Raw genomic sequence first — 18,568 nt, forward strand, 5'->3', positions numbered from 1 at the left:
ACCTCACCACATGCCTCTCTGGCAGAATCAATCAATGTTTTCTTCAGAGTTTGCCACTGAATCTCCAAGGTTTGATTCCTGTTCTCAAACTCTTTCATTTTTTCTTCAATAATCTTTGTGTATTTTAGTCTACAGTTCACATCTGAGAGCTAATCAACTTTTATTCGCTTTAAAACTTTCTTACATGTTATTCTTTTCAATATGAAATTCAATTTTATCCTGCTCAAGACTAAATAGTGATCACTTCCAATTTCAAATCCTCTGTACACTCTGGTGTCCTGCACCATGGAGAAAGCATCACTATCAACAATAACATAGTCAATGAGACTTTTCTTATTCCTTGCCTCTTCTCTCCATGTGAATTTGTGCACATTTTTATGTTGGAACATGGTGTTAGTAATAACCAGTCCATGTCCTGAGCAGAAATCCAACAGATATTTGCCATTATTATTAGCTTTGCTCTTTTCTCCAAATTTTCCCAAAATATTTTTGTATGTCTCACAATCATTTCCTACTCTGCTATTTAGATCCCCGACAAGGACCAACTTTTCCTTTTTCATTGTGTCAGTTGCTTTTTCTAAAGCCTCAAAAAATTCCTCCACTTCTACCTTAGTAGAACCTTCTGTGGGACCATAAGCACAAATAAGTCTCATTGTCCAGTTCCCCATTCTCATATTTGCCCACATTACTCTACTTGAGACTGACTGCCATTCAAGAAGATTAGCCTCGTATTTTGTGTTGAATACTATGGCTACTCCTTCTTTTCCTTGATTGTCATTGCCTGAATATAACATTTTGTATTTATTGCTCAGAAAGATCTTGCCAGTTTTGGTCTTTTTTGTTTCAGTCACCCCTGTTATGTCGATCTGGTACTTATCTAATTCCTCAGCTAGCTCCGTTTCTTTGCAATTCAAGCTTCTTATGTTGATAGTACCGATCTTTAACTCTGGTGATGTTGAGTTGGGGTTTGTTTTCAGATTTGTTCCAGTAGCTGACTTTTCGCTGTTCGCCCTGGTTCCCTGGCGAAAACAACGGGGGCCTTGTTTAACCGGGCGACGCCCCAGCCGGCATGAAATTTTGTCATGTTGTACCATCATATTTTATTTTGGTTTAACCAATAAGAATACAATTTGGTCGGCTAAATCCCAAATTGCCAGCCCATCCTCTTTCATTCAGTATCAAAGTAGATACCCAACAGGGTGCACCACGAGAAGGTGAGGATTGGATATTAGGTCAGAAGCCCTGGTCGGTTCTCCGCATTCCTTTAAAGGCTATGTGGAGGTCTCCTCTCAGTTATACAGCTTTGACCCTTAAGCACCCCTTGGGTCACGCTATTTCTAGTTTCATTCGTTCTCTCAGTTTCGTTTCCTTCTGCCACTCTCGCCTCACTTTCGTCCCTTTTAACATCCATTATGGTTTTCAAATCACTCTTTTTCTTTTTTACTGATTTTTTAACATTTTTTAGCTTCTCTTCTCACCATCCTTCTCTTTCAAACGTGCACTCATGTTCCCAGCGACATTCTAGTTACTAACACTTTCTGTCATCAATTTCATATTTGCATTCATCAGTTCCTCGTTCTATGAAAGGAAGCTGTGAACAAGAGGGTGAGGAGTGGTTTCTTTGCTTGAAGGGTAGTTGAACCATGGAATGCATTGCCTGATAGAGTGATGAGAGCACGAATGGTAAATAAGTTCAAGGAGTGATATAATAGACTGTGTTTTCTAGGAAGGATCTCCCACAATGAGTCTTTTGACTCCATGGAGGCCTGAATCAGTACAAATAATAATTACAAATTTGTGAACCTAAAATTATTATAATTGAAAAATGAGAAAAGGAACAAACTGCTAAGAGAAAAGTGTTAATGTAATAAACTTGGAAAATTATAAACATGAAAAAGAGCAAATATGAAAGTGCTTTGAAAGACAGCCTTCCACTCATAAATTAGAGAGTGGAGAAAAGAAATTTATTAATAGTCATTATTATTAAGGCACCTTCATCAGCACCTATTAGCTTTGTCATGCCTACCTGCCTGTATGAAGCAATATTTAATATTGCTTTGCATTTAATACTGTCTGGCAGCATTTGTTTTTTCTTTTCCCTCCTGGAAACTCGGGTTTTTCATTCCTTGTACAGGCAAATCGGCCTTCAGAACACATGCAGTTTACAGACATAAAATACTGTTGCTGATTGTGATGGATGTTAAATGGCATTGATAGTAGTTGTGTGTAGCAGGAGAATTAACTAGCAGGGGAGACAAAAGTTAGATGTGTGTAGCAGAGTGCCCTTCCACAATGAGTACTTGGACTACTTGTAGGTGTAACATATTAATAATAACTTTCACTTTACACAAAGGCCACAGTGCAAGAAATGCACTCATTAGAGTCACTCTTAGGCACAGGTGATTTGATTTCTCCCTCAGGATATTAAACATACTGGATGAACATAATCTTTGCATTTAAATCATCTTAGCATTTTTTTTCATAAATTAACATATCATAATATTGAAACTGCACCTGCAGTTTTCTTTCTGTTTAATTCCTTCACTCATGAATTTCTAGATTAATATATATCATGTATAATCAAATCAAGTATCACCAAAAGGATGTTTTATATATATCTGACATGCTCATGAAAGGTCCAAGACCTATAGCACATCATTGTCATGTGTGTAAGAGGGTTAGAAGAAAGGCAGAATCTGTTGATATTTCTTTTGAACAGGTAACGATAGAGGGAGGGAGACTGTTCCAAACAACAGAAGTCGATGAAATGAAAGAAAAGGCAGAGAAGTTGATTTTACAAATTTGGAGCAGGCATGTAAAGAGGGGGGGGGGACTGAGCAATAGCTGCTGTTCAATCTCCCCTTTACATTCCATATTGTTTTTGCAGTTTTGGAGGAAAGTGGATGAATGATAGTGGCCAAGTCTGTAGAAAATATCTCTAGAACAGGCATAAAGTAGAAACTGAACATCTGTATGTGAGAGAGATTGGAGTGGATTTGGGAGAGAATGGGATCATCATTTAACCAAACTGCCCTCTTCTGGATAGCATCAAGCAATTATTATTATTATTATTATTATTATTATTATTATTATTATTATTATTATTTGACACCTCCAGGGAGTCCAAAGACTCATCAAGCAAGGGCACTGCTCTACAAATCCTCCACCAACTGATCGCAACTACACCAAAATCTTTAGTATTTCCACAGACAATCACAAACATCCATGCCCACAGCGGAATTCAAACCGCAGCCTTTTGGCCAGAGAGCGGATTTGCTAACCTCTCTAAAACATGATCTCCAGCATATTCTAGAGAGGATTTTGATGTACCATCCAAAATGTGTGAACAGTATTCTATGGTTAAACAGATTGGGAATTTATACAGAGTTAGCAGCTATACAGGTAAGAAATATAACCTAAAACAGAAAAGTACAGAGCGTTTCGGGAGATGCAGAAACTATGGCTGAGATCTGTTTGTGCCAATAAAGGCTGGAGTGGTAAATCATTCCAAGGAGGGAAATCTAATCATGTTTTGATATCTGCGTATTATCGAAGATTAGCAGAGGGAATGTGAAATCCTTCTTACCAGAGATTAAATAGGACTGAGTTTTGATAGCACTGAAGTTTCCAAGGTTGCCCTCATCCCACTGAAGTATAGCAAGAAGATTTAAGTTTAGAACATTGGGGAAATGGAGCATACCAACAATAGCAAAGCTATTATGAGTATGATTTGAATTTAGTGAGAACAGGTCATTTGTTTTGGTCAATATATTCCCAGTATCATTCTTAAACAATTGTTTAAGAAGACCTGGACTTGTTAACTATCTTTTTGTTTAACATCCATGGTTCTGATCATACATAAGTATTGCCTTTACATTTGAGTTAAATATTCTCATTTTAGTTTTTATAGACAAGTTCTTATTTTTCCAAATATTTCTAAGTTGGCTGAAAGTTGAATAAGCCAGCTGTTTCCTTCTATTTATATCTTCAGTAGTTCCTCCTTTTATTGGTACTATTGAACCAAGGTATATAAACTGTTCTACTTCTTTAAGCGGTGTTTCTTCTATTCTTATTTGTTTATTTTGCTTTGCATTTATTTTCATCAACATTGTTTTATTTTTATTTATCCTAAGACCAACTTTTTTTGGCTGTTTCTACAAGCGTTGTTTTTTTTGTTCTATATATTGTTGTTTCTGTGAAAGTAAGCAGATATCATCTGCAAAATTTATATTGTGGAGTTGGTTTTGAAGTAACCATTGTAATCCTGTATTTCCATAGGGATAGTTTTCTCATCACCCAGTCTGTGATAATTAAAAACATTGTAGGGGAGAGTATATAACCTTGCCTTACTCCTGTCTTTGTTTTAAATGGGTCTGAGAGAGTATTTCCATGTATTACTTTAATTTCAAAATCTTCATACATTTTTTAAAATTATTCTTATTATTTTTTCTGGGAGTCCATAATGTCTTAGTAGTTTCCATAGGGAAGATCTGTTTATACTGTTGAAAGCTTGCTCAAAATCAATAAAATTTAAATATAAATTTGCTTGCCTGCCATTCCAATGATTATTCTTATGATAATTCATAAAGTAGCAATGTGGTCGATGCATGATCTGTTGGCTCTAAATCTTGCCTGTTCTGGTCTTAGTTGTTTTTCTATTTCTCTTTTGATTCTTTCTAATATTATCCTTGATAGTATTTTACTTAAAATACTCAGCAATGTTCTGCCTCTCCAATTTTTGCATTCAGATAGGTTCCTTTTTTGGGTAAGTTAACCAGTAATCCAGTATTCCATTCCTTAGACCACTCTTCTTTCTGCCATATCTCATTTAGTAAGGGATATAATATCTCTGCTATGAGTTTTGGATTCGCTTTTAGTATATCGCCTGGTATGTTATCTTCTCCCGGTGCTTTATGTCCTATGAACTAATGACATTCATTCTATGTAATTGTTTATGCCATAGTGCTGCTCCAAGTTGCAACCTAAGTTTGTTATAATTGTCAGCTTTGTAGTTCTGCATAAACCCTTCATGTGGAAGAGCCCTTGAATTCATAGGGAGGTTTAAGGCACACCACATTATGTTAGAACAGTATTCTGAGGTCAGATTTGGGATTTATAGTGTTAAGAGTAGGGATGCACTGAATATTTAGTTTTGTTTTGGTATTTGGCCAATTTAGTGTGTTTTTCAGATATACTGCTTCAGCTGAATCAATAGAAAAATTCAGTATTCAACCAGCCAAAGCAGAAAAATCCCTACTACATGCATCATAACAAATACAATGAATCAGGGAAAGCCTCCCCTTGTTTTGCGTCACTTCATAAAATCTTTGCATTGCTCTGTCTATAGCTGAAATGATCACAATGGATAACAGGCCATGCTAAATTGTTTGAACAAAAAAAAAGTACTTTCTAAAGGATAGAGGCTAAAGGATAAACTTACTCTGTAGTACAATTTCTAAGAAAATTTCTTTTAGCACATTGACAGAGTTTTTTTCAGAAGGACAGCAAAGTTGCCTTGGTTTGCAGTATTTAAAGGACATGAACTCTGTGCAGAAGCTCATATATTTGCTGTTTATTAGTGCACTGGTTAAGTTTCACTAGCCATAATAAATGTTACAAACTATTTGATCTCATCATAGACAATTCAAAATCTTAAGAGAGCAACACTCTGTGTCAAATATTACACAGCAATCGATAATGTTATTAAGTCCTATCAGGAAGACTTTAGCTTGGATAGGTAAGTGTTTTTTATATTAATAAATGCAGGATTTTTGTACTTTGGAGCAGGGGCGAATGCTTGTATTGAAATTCACACTTGCTCTTGTTATCATTCAGGGAGTGAGAGGTGTGATTGAAGTCTGATTAGCAGAATAATGAATTACTGACCATTTAAAACTATATATTTAGAAATTTATGTACATTTAATCATACAAATATAACATTTATTCATTTATTTTACAAATGATATTCTATCTTTTTCAATTTAGCTACTTGAATACAAATTCTACCCTAAGGTTCTTCTTTATGAACTGGCCAATAATTCATAAAAAGTTGGTTGTAATTTATTTTCCCAAGCAACATGCACACTTGTAAAGGCTAGCTGAAGCTCACTGGCTAGAGCTACTTTGACTATGCAGGGTTGTGTTTAAGACGACGTGAAGGGAGCAGAAATGGCTATGCACGTGCATGAAATCACAGTGTTGCTGTGAGGACCTGGATGCTCCTACAACTGAGCAAGCCAAGGTAGCTTTTGACTAGATGAGCAAGCATCGGTCTTTGATACACAAAGCAAAGCTCAATTATTGCCGCGCAAGCTTAAGACGTCTTCTGTCTACAAAAATAAAAGCCTAAATGGAATGCTTATAAATGCATGCATTTATTAACAAATAAATTATTATTATTATTATTATTATTATTACGGGCAGCTCCAAGGAGTCCTTAGACTCATCGAGGGAGGGCCCACATCATGTCAAGAACAACAATTCAACATTCACACAGTATCTATCATACTTCTTGAACTCATTTACAGTCATGGCACCCACAACAGATTCTGGCAGCTTATTCCACTCATTCACCACTCTCCAAGTAAAAAACCTAGCTCTAGCACCCTTGCTAACCACACTTTTACCAAGCTTCCATGGATGGGTCCTAGTCCTCCCACTACCAGTCCTATTCTCAAAAATATCTTCTGAATTAATCTTATAGAAACCTTCAGTAATTTGAACGTCTCAATCATATTACCGTTTTCCACCTATCAACCAATTTCTGCAGCCCACAAATCTTCAACCTGTTCTCATAAGGTTCATTCCATAGTCCTGCTATTATCTTGGTCACTCGTCTCTGGATCCTCTCCACCTGCTCCCCATCGAGAAGAAACCCTAGCGCCCATGTCTGGGCACAATTACTTCTTTCTCAATTAATGAGAAAGCAAATATTACTTCTTTCTCAATTAATGAGCTTGCGTAGCAAGCATGGAGAATTCACCCCTGCTTTGGAGTGCAGAAATATAAAGTTGTGTAGAACTTTACTCCAGATTTCATAATCTGGGAAGTATAGACCAAGAACTAAGTTCAAAGAGCATGTTGCAGGGCAGGGATTGCAGTAACTACACCAGGGCCGGTTTTATTAATAGGCGAACCTAGGCAATCGCCTAGGGACGCTAAGACTTCGGGGCACCAGATTTTGTTACATAGTTTGGAGGAAAATTACAACGTTCGAAAAAAAATTAGTAAAACTTTGATTAATAATAAAAAACTGAAATAAATCAAGCTGTCCTGGAGCTCGCTCATGATCCTACATTATTTTCGCCTTTCTCTATTTCTTTATTTTTCATTTTTATAAATATCGACATGTATAGGTGTACATGTGCCTGTGTGAGTATGACAAAATATATATAGAGAGAAACAATGTATAAGGGCTCGTAAATTTTCTTTGCCTAGGGGTATCAGATATTCTCGGACCGGCCCTGAACCACACAACACAATAGCAACGTTGTACTGTATAGGAGGACATTGACAGTTACAGATAAGGTTGTATCACTATACAAAACTTTGATCAGACTCTAAACTACACAGATGCAAAGATTTGATTGCCTTGTTTCTATTTAATGAAGACACTCTGTAGAGGATGCTGAGATAAGTGAGGCAATGTTAGAGCTCTCCTGATTATTAGATTTTACTGAATTAATTCAGAGGAGATTATACACAGAGTGAGGTGAGAGAGGAAGAACAAAAGATCCTGGAAGTTTTATATGAATGTGGTAAACAATAGAATAAGGAGTACATTTTTACCTGGAAAATGGTGGGTGAGTATAATGCATTGCCAGCAGTGGCGCACCCAGGATTTAATCTTGGGGGGGGGGGGGGGGGAGTTGAACGGATAAAAATATTTTTAATGCAGTGAATTTGCATTAAAAATATTTTTATCCATTCAACTAAAATTCGTTAAATAATATTCATTAGGTAATTATAAAAATTTATTTAAAGAATAAAATCCAGTTTTCTTTTCTTTTTACGAAGCTCTTGAATTATTTCAGGCGCAGTTACATTAATCTGTGTGTGTGTGTGTGTGTGTGTGTGTGTGTGTGTGTGTGTGTGTGTGTGTGTGTGTGTGTGTGTGTGTGTGTATAGCAAAGCCAGTCCGTTCAATCGTCATTGTGTCATGGTAGATCTTAAATAGGTTTTTAAAAGGCGTAAGTTAGAAAATGACCTTTCACTGATGCATGTTGTTACCGGAAGTGTTGCAAATATTTTTAATAAGTTATAGATGTTAGGATATATCATTTTGTCACACTTTGAAATTGCATCGATGGCATTTTTGCATGGAGCTATTGCAAACGGTTTTTCAAATTTCTTATACCACAACTTGAATTCGGCATTCAAAATTGCTGGATTTGTATAAGGCAAATCACCGGCATAAAATTCACACAATTAACGAAAATCTTCCATTGCACTTGCTGTAGGAGCATCTTTTCCATTTGGTAGAAGAGGGGGGAAAAAAATATTTCAAAATTGTTGCGGTGCCAAGTGAAACGTTCATGAAGTTGATTCAATATTTGGTCAATAAATGGAATGAAATAGTTCTCCTGAAATACTCTTCTACAGAATCAGCTGGAACATTGGACCTTAATGTTTGTTTTGATGAAGTCCTTGGCTTTTTAATGTCAATATTAAAATTATTGGCTTTTATACATGCTTCATCGTAAATATCTTTAAATGAAGAATCTGGTGTTTCACGAACGGTATTTAATTGAGCCACATCATCATGAACAAAATTTAGGGCAATTAAGAGGTCAGATTTTTGCATTATTTTAGACAATGGTAAGGTGCATGCAATATTTTTTGCAAGCTAAATAAAGATATTATAAATCTTAAAAGATATTAATATTATAATCTTATAAACAACAAGGACGTCCTGTCTCTTTTAGAGGTATTGAAGAAATTGTGTACCTTTTCAATTATACCAATGCAATTTCTTATTTGTCGCAGATATAGCATTTCCAAGTGCCAAATTCAAACTATGTGATGCATCATGAACATATAAAGCTTGTCGATATTATTATTACATAACATCTCCAAGGTAATCCAAAGACATATCGAGGAAGGGCACCTACTCTACAACTCCGTCTTCACCAACCACAACTACAATCATCATCTTCACCAATGCTGTCTACTGCCGACCACTAGTATTTTCACAGACAATCACAAACATCCATGCCCACGGCGGGATTCGAACTCGCAGCCTTTTGGTTGGGGAGTCGGCCAACCAGGCCGGATATATAGATAAAAAAATTAAACTTTGTGGATAAAAATTAAAACAAAGTCTTAATTTTTATTAAACAAATAAATAAAATGATATAATTATGTTACTATTTACTTTTAATGGGATGGATGAGCTTCTCACATATCAAGAAGCTCATCCATCTTGCAGAGTTGCTGGATATCTGGCTCAATATTGGTAAATTTCAGTCGAAGATCAGTGCACACACTAAGACGAATTCTGTATTTTGTTTTTATTTGAATGAGCGATGAAAATCGTTTCTCGCAAAGATAGGTTGTAGAAAACTGCATGGCGATTTTCAACTTCTTCAAATAATTCAGGAAATTCACTTTTCACTGAAGGCGAGATCCAGAATCGAGCCAAACCACGATCACGGAATTGCATTTTAAGCCCACTGTCACTTGAAAGCTCAATTAGCTGCTCTTTTTTCGATAACGAAAGTTCGTTCTCGTGACTGCAAGCCTGAAATGGATCGTGAAATCACAGAAATTTCTTATAAAAAGTTATTCGGAAAATGTCTCCAAATTCTGTTTCAGAGTTTGGAGGTGGACACAAACCCTTTCCCAGTGGTTAAATTCTAAACTAATAAGTTTCGGGGTCCTATACAAAATAACCAATTGTATTTACCTTTTGAATACTACTATCTGGGGAAGCTCCAAACTTCCCCGTCCCTTTCATCATGCGTTCGTAATCAGGCGACTGTTATCGCATTGCAATTGATGGGAATTCTGTTTCTGTGAATTCGTCACAGACCTCTTTCTTTTCAGAAACTACACACAAACTGTCATTACAAACTCGTTTTGTATTATCACTGTCATCCGAGCTATTTTTCCGTTTAAAGAAGGTACCAATATACTTATCCATCATTGAAATAGCGTACTTACTCGCATATAACTCTCACCCCTGATTTTACTTTTCGAAAAAAATAAATTAAAAAGTTTCGCATATACCTCGCAAATGGAAAAAGCTGAAACACGTTCAGAGCAGGGCGATAGTAATTTGCTCCCGCAGTAAACAACACGCCCTCCCCCAATAGCCACTATATTGCAGAGGCAGGAAAAACAAGTACTTTTATTATGTCAGTGATTAAGGTATAAGCAGTCTGTGTAATATATTTCTCAACAAATAGTGTAATTAGAAACAACTGGGATAAAAACGACACTAATTAATAAATCACATGTCTCCTCATAGAGAAACTATGCTGTATATATAGACTCAAGCAAAACCATATGTTGCACTGGCAAACACAGTATCTAACTAAAAAGTATTGTTATTAATTAGATTGTGTGAGTTCGCTCGGCAGAATTAAAATTCAACCGAAAGTGTTAAAATTCGTAAACGTGTTAAAACTAATATATATATATATATATATATATATATATATATATATATATATATATATATATATATATATATATATATATATATATATATATATATATGACAGAATGATCATTGACTCGGTTAACATACATAGTTTTATGAAAAAAATTGAATGACTAGAACCGAGATTTAATTAAAAAGGTTTTAATATAAACACACTACTAGTTTCGGCCTATAACAGCCTCCTTCAGGTGACATTATAAAAGAAAAAACACTAAACATTGAGGGTTAAAAGACTATGAACAACATAGACAGTCTTTATACATAATTAACATTAAAACGTTGTAGTTGTATTTGAAGCTGTTCTTTCATTTGTTGCATTGTTGGGAGAGTGCGTGCTTGCTGCATCACGTGAACGCCAGTACATGATTACAGCTGAATGACTATCCGGGAGGTTGTAGCTTAAGTTGTTATTTAGATGAACAGGATTGAAGATGATTTCTCTCGATTCCACAATTTTTCTCTCTATTTCGTCACTGCAACGGAAGATGTTTGTAGATTTTTCCCAGCAGACTTTGTGTGTTTATATTAAAAGTAGTGTGTTTATATTAAAACCTTTTTAATTAAATCTCGGTTCTAGTCATTTAATTTTTTTCATATATATATATATATAGTGAATGCTGTTATGGCAGTTTCACATATTATTGGAATTCGGTTGAAGAAAGTTAGCACATCAACTCAATTGTCAGCTTGCTTTTCGCGCGATTTCCGAAAAACATAAATACTGGAGTTAACTCACAATACATTTTGTCTAAGTATTACTTAGCACTTCTGAAGATATATTGAGCCTTGGTTGAAGGAGGAAAACCTTCAACAATAAAAAATCAACAAGCAATTGATTGAAATGTGGTCATGTGGGCAACACATGTTCACTTCAAATCTGACAAAAACAGCAAGGGAAGGTGGAAGCAATAAAACCATATTGTTTTTCACTTCAGTCCTCTTTTATTACTCGTCATTCTGCCGCTACAAATTAAAATAGTGGCAGAATGTTCATGGAATGAACATTCTGCCGCTATTTTTTTTTTTAAGTATTCATTTTATTTTAATAATTTTTACTTACTTGTTCAATTTTAATTTGTTTTGTTTGGATAATTAAAATACAGTATATAGATTTATTTGGTTAATTAGGTAAATTAGGCCTGTGGACCACCTGTCCCATCGTCGCGGACCATAGGTCGAGAAACACTGCTATAGGGTTCTCTCACCTTATGTGATCCCTAATTCATAAGTAATATAGAAATAGAAGACATGACACAGCATAAATAAAAAATGAATTTGAATTAGGAAAAGTATCTTAGAAAATTTTCTAGTGTTTTTTAACTTGGGGGGGGGGTCAGGGCCCCTTGTCCCCCTCCCTGGTGCGCCACTGATTGCCAGGGTGTTGTGAATGCAAAGAATGTATTATGATACAATGTAATGATATGTTGTTGGTTGAGCGAAACCTCCAGTCATCTATTGATTCCATGTAGGCATATAAAAATTTATAATAATAATACTTTTTATTCCAAATTGTAACATGAATTTTGTCTCCTTTAATATTACTAAGACAAATTCCACTGTAAAACTATGAACGTTCTTTCAAAATTTATTGTAATTCTTTGCTATTTCTTATTCAAGATTGAATTTATTGATGACCTGCCAAAAACTATAACTGGAAAAATTAAACGAGTTGAGTTACGGAGCAAGGAATGGGGAATAAAGTAATCTACATTGTTCACTATTTTTTTTACTGCAAATCATAGATTACAGAAGATTTTTGTGTAAGTATAAGAAAGTGATTTAACCATTATATGAAATGTGACTATTTTGATAAAGCATTTATTAATCTCAGATATATATTAAAGAATGTTAATAATTAAATAATAGCATTGTTATTATTTATTATTTCCTGAATGAATACATTGAAAGAATATATTTAGATAGATGAAAGGTGAATATATTTATTCAACAGATGATTGTATCCATTTTGCCTAGATTTGAATACTCAGGAATGAAAAATATAAAATAAAGGCAAGTTTAAATGTATTTCTGTTTGATGAACTTTTTTTCATATAGTTTATGAATGAACCATTTTTTATGTGTGTGTGTGTGAGTGGATAGGCTGGATGCAGAAAATAAGCATTTTAGTCATTTTTAGTGAAAATTCATATATGCAGCTTGTTAATTGTTCCATTTTATTACTAAATACAGGGTATTTCAAAAAGAATGTCCCGATTTGAAAATTGTATATCTCTGCAACCACGAACCACAAATGAAGGCGACTTGTACCATATGAACGGCCCAGAGTTTGATATGACGACCGCTAGATGCCACTACTAGCGCCCAAATAGCCGCTACGTTTAGTTAATGAGAAGATGGCGTAATAGTAACAGTAATTATTTGAAATCGGGTCATTCTTTTTGAAACACCCTGTATAATGGCAAAATTTATTATGAATGAATCTGCTTCTTTATTTTCCAAGATTAGTTTTCACTATGATTACCACCAAATGCAGTATTAATTTAAGCCTGAAACATTGAAAAATTATCTATCAGCAGGTTAGACGATAGATATTTTTCATCTTGTGAAAGTGGAAACATTAATTGCGAAAGATCAGGGAAGGGAAAAAGGAACAACAGTATACATAGATAAAAATAATTTAGGATCAGAAGCAAACAGTAAAGAGGAAACAATAGTAAAGCATGGTCAAGGGGAAGTGTGGAACATATGCTTTAGAGGAAGAGAAAAAAAGCCAAATGAAGATATCTATATTTGTATAGAACCAACAAGAAATTTGAGAAGAATAAAAAAGTAAGGCGAGAGGTGGAATTACCACTGTTAGATGTAGAGCAGAGGTTGGCCAAGTGGTTAGCATACCTGCTCTCCCACCAACAGGCACAAGTTCAAATACCACTATGGGCATGGATGTTTGCAATTGTCTTTAGGACAGCATTTCCCAAATTTTTCCTACTACGGAACACTTCACAAATCCTGAAATTTTAACGGGACACCTTGGTTAGAGTCGAGTATCATCGGTCTTGTATTCAATATAAAGCTAAGCGCACAGTATCGCCAGGCTGCATCGCATTGCAAAAATGCGACAGCGCACACTACAGGCATGCCGGGCTGCATCACATCGCATTGACCTTGCTTGTGACCGTACGTTTCCTAGAATAGATATCTCCGTATTTCACTCGCGCTCGGAGGTGTTGACAACCGTGGGCGACTGAGTCAAGGCCAGCATGCGCTGTCCCTAATAGCACAATCCACATGCAAAATGAGGAGCGCCTGATTTTCAAACATCTTTTGAACTTAATACATAGCATTATACATATCCGCAAGGAGTTGTGCGTTGCATTATGGGAGATACTAAGGCAAGTGATCAGAACTTACTCCACCTTTACCACGAGTCGCCCCAGTCCTGAAAATACTTCAGGCGTAAACTTGGTTTGCTTACACTTGGATAAAGGATTAAACCAAATATATAATTGGCAACATAGCCAAGTGATAAAACTTCCATTAACTATCTTTTGAACTTGTCGCAGTATTTGAAACCATTCCAGGATTTTCTGTTGCAATCCATCTGGTTTTTTACACATATTTGTGTCCTGGCTCCTTAAAATTATTTTTGTTTAGATTCAGTTTTTATAAGCAGTCGATTAAAAATGTGTATAAGCCTTCTTCAGTCGTGTCATCCACTGAAAAAAGTTGCCCAAAAATGATATTTACATTTTGAAAATCTCTCTGTTCTTCGCGACTCATCATGGGTTGTATCTAAATTTATTGCATCAATTTAGCATTTCTTACATTCAAACCGATTTCATCCACATTTTCTATCATTTTAATTATCCGGTTTTACATTTCATCCCTTAAATAATGTGTAATATTATTTGGCGTAGATGTTTGTATTCTGCTTAAATGTTCTGCCACAAATTTTGCGATGGTTTCTAGCAAGTGAAAAAATTTTTCATTAACGTACTCGTCATCGTATGTTACGCTTTTTTTCAAGCCTATACATTTTACCGCATAAACTTCCGTAACCGATAATCCCGCGGATTAAGTTGGTTGCTCCTTATTCCCGGTAGTATCCCATGTCTGTCGAAGCGTGTGTTCACGGGACCGGTTTGCCTGCTTTGCGTGAGGAAAAACCCCAGGATAAACTGGGGGAAAAAAACCTGCTGTCCACGTCCAAGACCGGCTAACTTGGCTATGGCTGAGAAAGATCCTTAAGCTCCTCCCGTCGTCGACAGGAATCGAACCTAGGACACTCCTTCCCCAGGCATATGATTGCGAAGCACTTAGCTAGTGGCTGTAACGTACTCATAAAGGTTATTTTGTGATCCTCTGAATGCTCTCATTGCTTTGCCAAAAACTGAATCATATATATTACTCGTTCAACAAGACATTTTTATCCTAAATCAGATTTCAGTTTTGAATACTTAGCACTATTAATTATATACATTTCACTTTCTTCATACGTACTAAGAATAGCTACCAATCTTTGCACTTATTCTTCACTTGCTTTTTTCCATATCCAAGGATTTGCTCTATAGAATAAATGCAGAATCCTTGGACGCAGAATTAAGTATCTAGAATCTAGTGACTTTTCCACCATTTGGAAGAACTCGTGTGTAATAAGTTCAGAAAACTTGGTGTCTGTACTGATTTTGGAAATTTAACATTTATTACTTAAAGCGGATAATTTTCAAGAGTGTCCTGTTTGTTGAAATTATATGGCTGTATACCTCTACTAACTGGCCTAGTTGGCCGAGTGGTTAACTTATCCGTTTTCCAAACAAAAAGCTGTGGGTTTGAATCCTGCCTAGAGCAGGGATGTTTGCGATTGTCTTTCACATTTGCTTATTCATTCATACAATGTATAAATATCGAATATTCTCATTGTTTCCTCCATGGATTTTTCACTTTCTAGGTTGAGAGTTATATCATCTATATAAAATTCAAGAGAAAGTGAAGCAAACTAACAGTTTTGATTCACTTTCTCCATGAATATTAGTTCCTTAAATTAACTGATTTGTGTTTTTGCTTTACTTAGTCGCTCAAGTGCTAATACGAAGAGGGTCTTAGAGAGAGAGAGAGAGGGGGGGGGATCACCTTGTCGTGCGGAACAGTTGATTTGGAAAGGTGCAGAAAGTTTCTTATTACACGGCTTTCTGCGTTCTCATAAAAAAATAATTAAAAAAAAAATTCGATTGAAGTTTGCTCCAAAACCCATTCCTTTACTACTTCGAAGATGTGTTCATGGCTCGCAGTATCAAATGCCCTTTCGATGTCTAGGCTTGGTAATATGCATGGACCTGTTGGTCAATTGATTCATATACACATCTCAGATGTGTTATTGGTATCTGTTATATATCTTCCTTTTAATGGCATGTTTGAACAGGTGATACAAGCTTTTGTAGAAATACAAAAGCTTGTATAAAAAATCCTTACAAACAGAATATAGAAATTTCTATATTCTGTTTGTAAGGATTTTTGAAATTATTTTATAATCTGTATTTAGCAATGTTCTCTCTCTCTCTCTCTCTTTTTATATCCTTCATTTTTTCTGGATCGGAAACTTTTGGTATTATGGTGATGTATCTAGTGTAAAAATTTCTGGTTTTGTCTGTGTTACTAACATTTCATTAATCACCATCATTAACAAGTTGTCAAATTTTTGAAAATACCTTTTATTAAATTCACTGGTTAGACTATCTGCGCCGAAAGAGATTTTTTTGTTGAGAGATGCTTACTGCATTCTGCGATTATAATGTGGGCATCAATTTCTTCTGCCTTCCTCTAAGTTAGCTAGGTAAAAATGACATCAATTTATTTCGTTCGATGGTATCGCTCTCTATTTCTGCGAATGGAGTATAACATGTTCGTGAGACACCTTCAGTAAGTCTTTGTCTTCTTGCAATATTTCTCCTTGATAATGCAGTGCATTCATCCTTCTTTCATTGTTATTTCTTTCAAACAGCCAAGAAGTGTATGTTTTGCCTTCATCATGTTTTACAGCTGTACAACGTGCCCGTAGCCATGCATCTTTCGCAGTATTTCCTTGTATTGTAGTGCTTTTCTTTTAGTTTTTAACATATCTATTTCTTTTTTTACTTGTCTGTTCTGTCTGAGCAGCATAGGCTAGATAATTTTTTTAGATCTTTCTACTCTCTCATCCTCTTTATTTTACTTCCTATTCAGATAGCTGCCTTTATATATATATATATATATATATATATATATATATATATATATATATATATATATATATATAATTTAAATGCTTTCCATACGCTTATTGCATTTTCATTTTTCTGATTCCGCTGTTATTTTTTCCACTTCTGTATTAAATTAATCTTCCTCAGTTAGCTTTTGATTGAATTTCCATAATGAAATTCCGATTAAAAATCTTTTTTTGGGAAAACTGAAGTTTGGCCTCTACCATGTGGTTATCACTAAAGACGACTAGAGTATGTTTAAACGCTTTTTACAGTTATACCTCGATAGGTTCCAATGTAAATTGCATCTATTCTAGATGCATTGCCTGGAGCAAAGTGGGTGAATTCCTTTTTTGATCCGATATAAAAACCCGAATCCATCAGTGAGTCCACAGTCTTTAAAGATGTCAGTGTGTTCCTTTTGTGGTACTTATTTTTTTCTTGGTTTCTTATGTTATTTTCTATTTAAATTTAAATTTAAATGCTTTCCATACGCTTATTGCATTTTCATTTTTCTGATTCCGCTGTTATTTTTTCCACTTCTGTATTAATTTATCGGATAAAAACTACTCCCATAGGAGACATGAAATTCATGTCTCCTATGGGAGTGTTTTTTTTTTTTTTACAATAACATACACGTCTTTCACTTTGTGGATGTCTAATGAGAAAGTAACTGAATGTCCGGGTTATGGGTGGATTAATAACATTAATTTATTAATCCAACACTATTACTTTTATTTTCCAATTCGTGGATTAAGATATAATGGGAAGTTATTCTTTTTTCAAATTGTTCTATTGGTTCTATAGAGCAAATTTTTGTTTCTTATAACATAATATCCGGAAAATATTTAAATATTTCATTTACTAGTAAGTTTTGAGTATCCTTATGATTTAGACCATTACAATTTAGGCTCATGACTTTCATGGTGAGTGCCTATATTATTCTCTGCAGGGATTTTTTCATTGCCTTTTTTTATTATTTTTTATTTCTTGCTCTTGTGATATTTGGAGTGACTTATTTTTATCTTTCTCTGTTTCGGATTACAAAAACCACTTGCTTTCACTGACGATGAATACGTTGATCCTCTGTGATTTAAAGTTAACAGTATCTGTTTCTTCATTTTTCTCAATTCAATTTCTTGTCCAGATTCTATTTCCAATATATTTATACATTTTTTATTTCCTTTTGTAATGCTTTCCTCTGTTTTTCTAATTTTTTTTCAATCTCTTGTCCAGATTCTGTTTCCAGACATTTTTATTATTATTATTTTTTTTAATACTTTCTTAATTTTTTTCTGGTTGTTCAGTCTTCTGGTGTATCTGGACACTAATCTTGTGCTTCGATTTTCCCATCAGCTTTCCCCAGTGCATTATGTTTTTCCATTTCATCTGTTTCATAGTTTCCCCTTAAAACAGAAATATATGTATTTCCACTACAATTATCAGTCATATGTCCGATGCGGAAGCAATTCCCGCATTTTGGTTCTACAAATTGTCTTCCCAGGTGACCGATTTTCTTACACCGGAAGCATGAATGTAGTCTTCCTGGATTACCACAATTCCCATTATATTCTTTACACGATAATATATGCAATTTCTTCAATTTCCTGTATACCATTTTTAGCCTGTATACCATTTTTTTTTAAATGTTGAGATACATATCTGTCGGAGAATTAATTTACTCCTTCGTTTAATTCTAAAATTCT

The 18,568-nt window shown here is 34.9% G+C and overlaps 1 protein-coding gene across 1 annotated transcript in view; it reads left to right on the forward strand.

Annotated features, from left to right (window-relative positions):
• The window catches only part of LOC150108984 (acyl-coenzyme A synthetase ACSM3, mitochondrial-like), a 305,232-nt gene extending 292,576 nt beyond the window's left edge, over positions 1 to 12,656 (forward strand). Inside the window, exon 16 of the mRNA XM_090404749.1 lies at positions 12,283 to 12,656. Coding sequence (XP_090260875.1) covers positions 12,283 to 12,369 — 87 coding nt within the window. The 3' untranslated portion in view covers positions 12,370 to 12,656. The remainder of the gene's footprint in view (positions 1 to 12,282) is intronic.
• The last annotated feature ends 5,912 nt before the right edge of the window (positions 12,657 to 18,568 follow it).

The sequence above is a fragment of the Typopeltis vanoorti genome, chromosome 2, assembly GCF_054136105.1.
Source record: "Typopeltis vanoorti isolate ZY-2024b chromosome 2, IOZ_Tvanoo_1.0, whole genome shotgun sequence".
In the NCBI taxonomy this organism is placed as follows: Eukaryota; Metazoa; Arthropoda; class Arachnida; order Uropygi; family Thelyphonidae; genus Typopeltis; species Typopeltis vanoorti.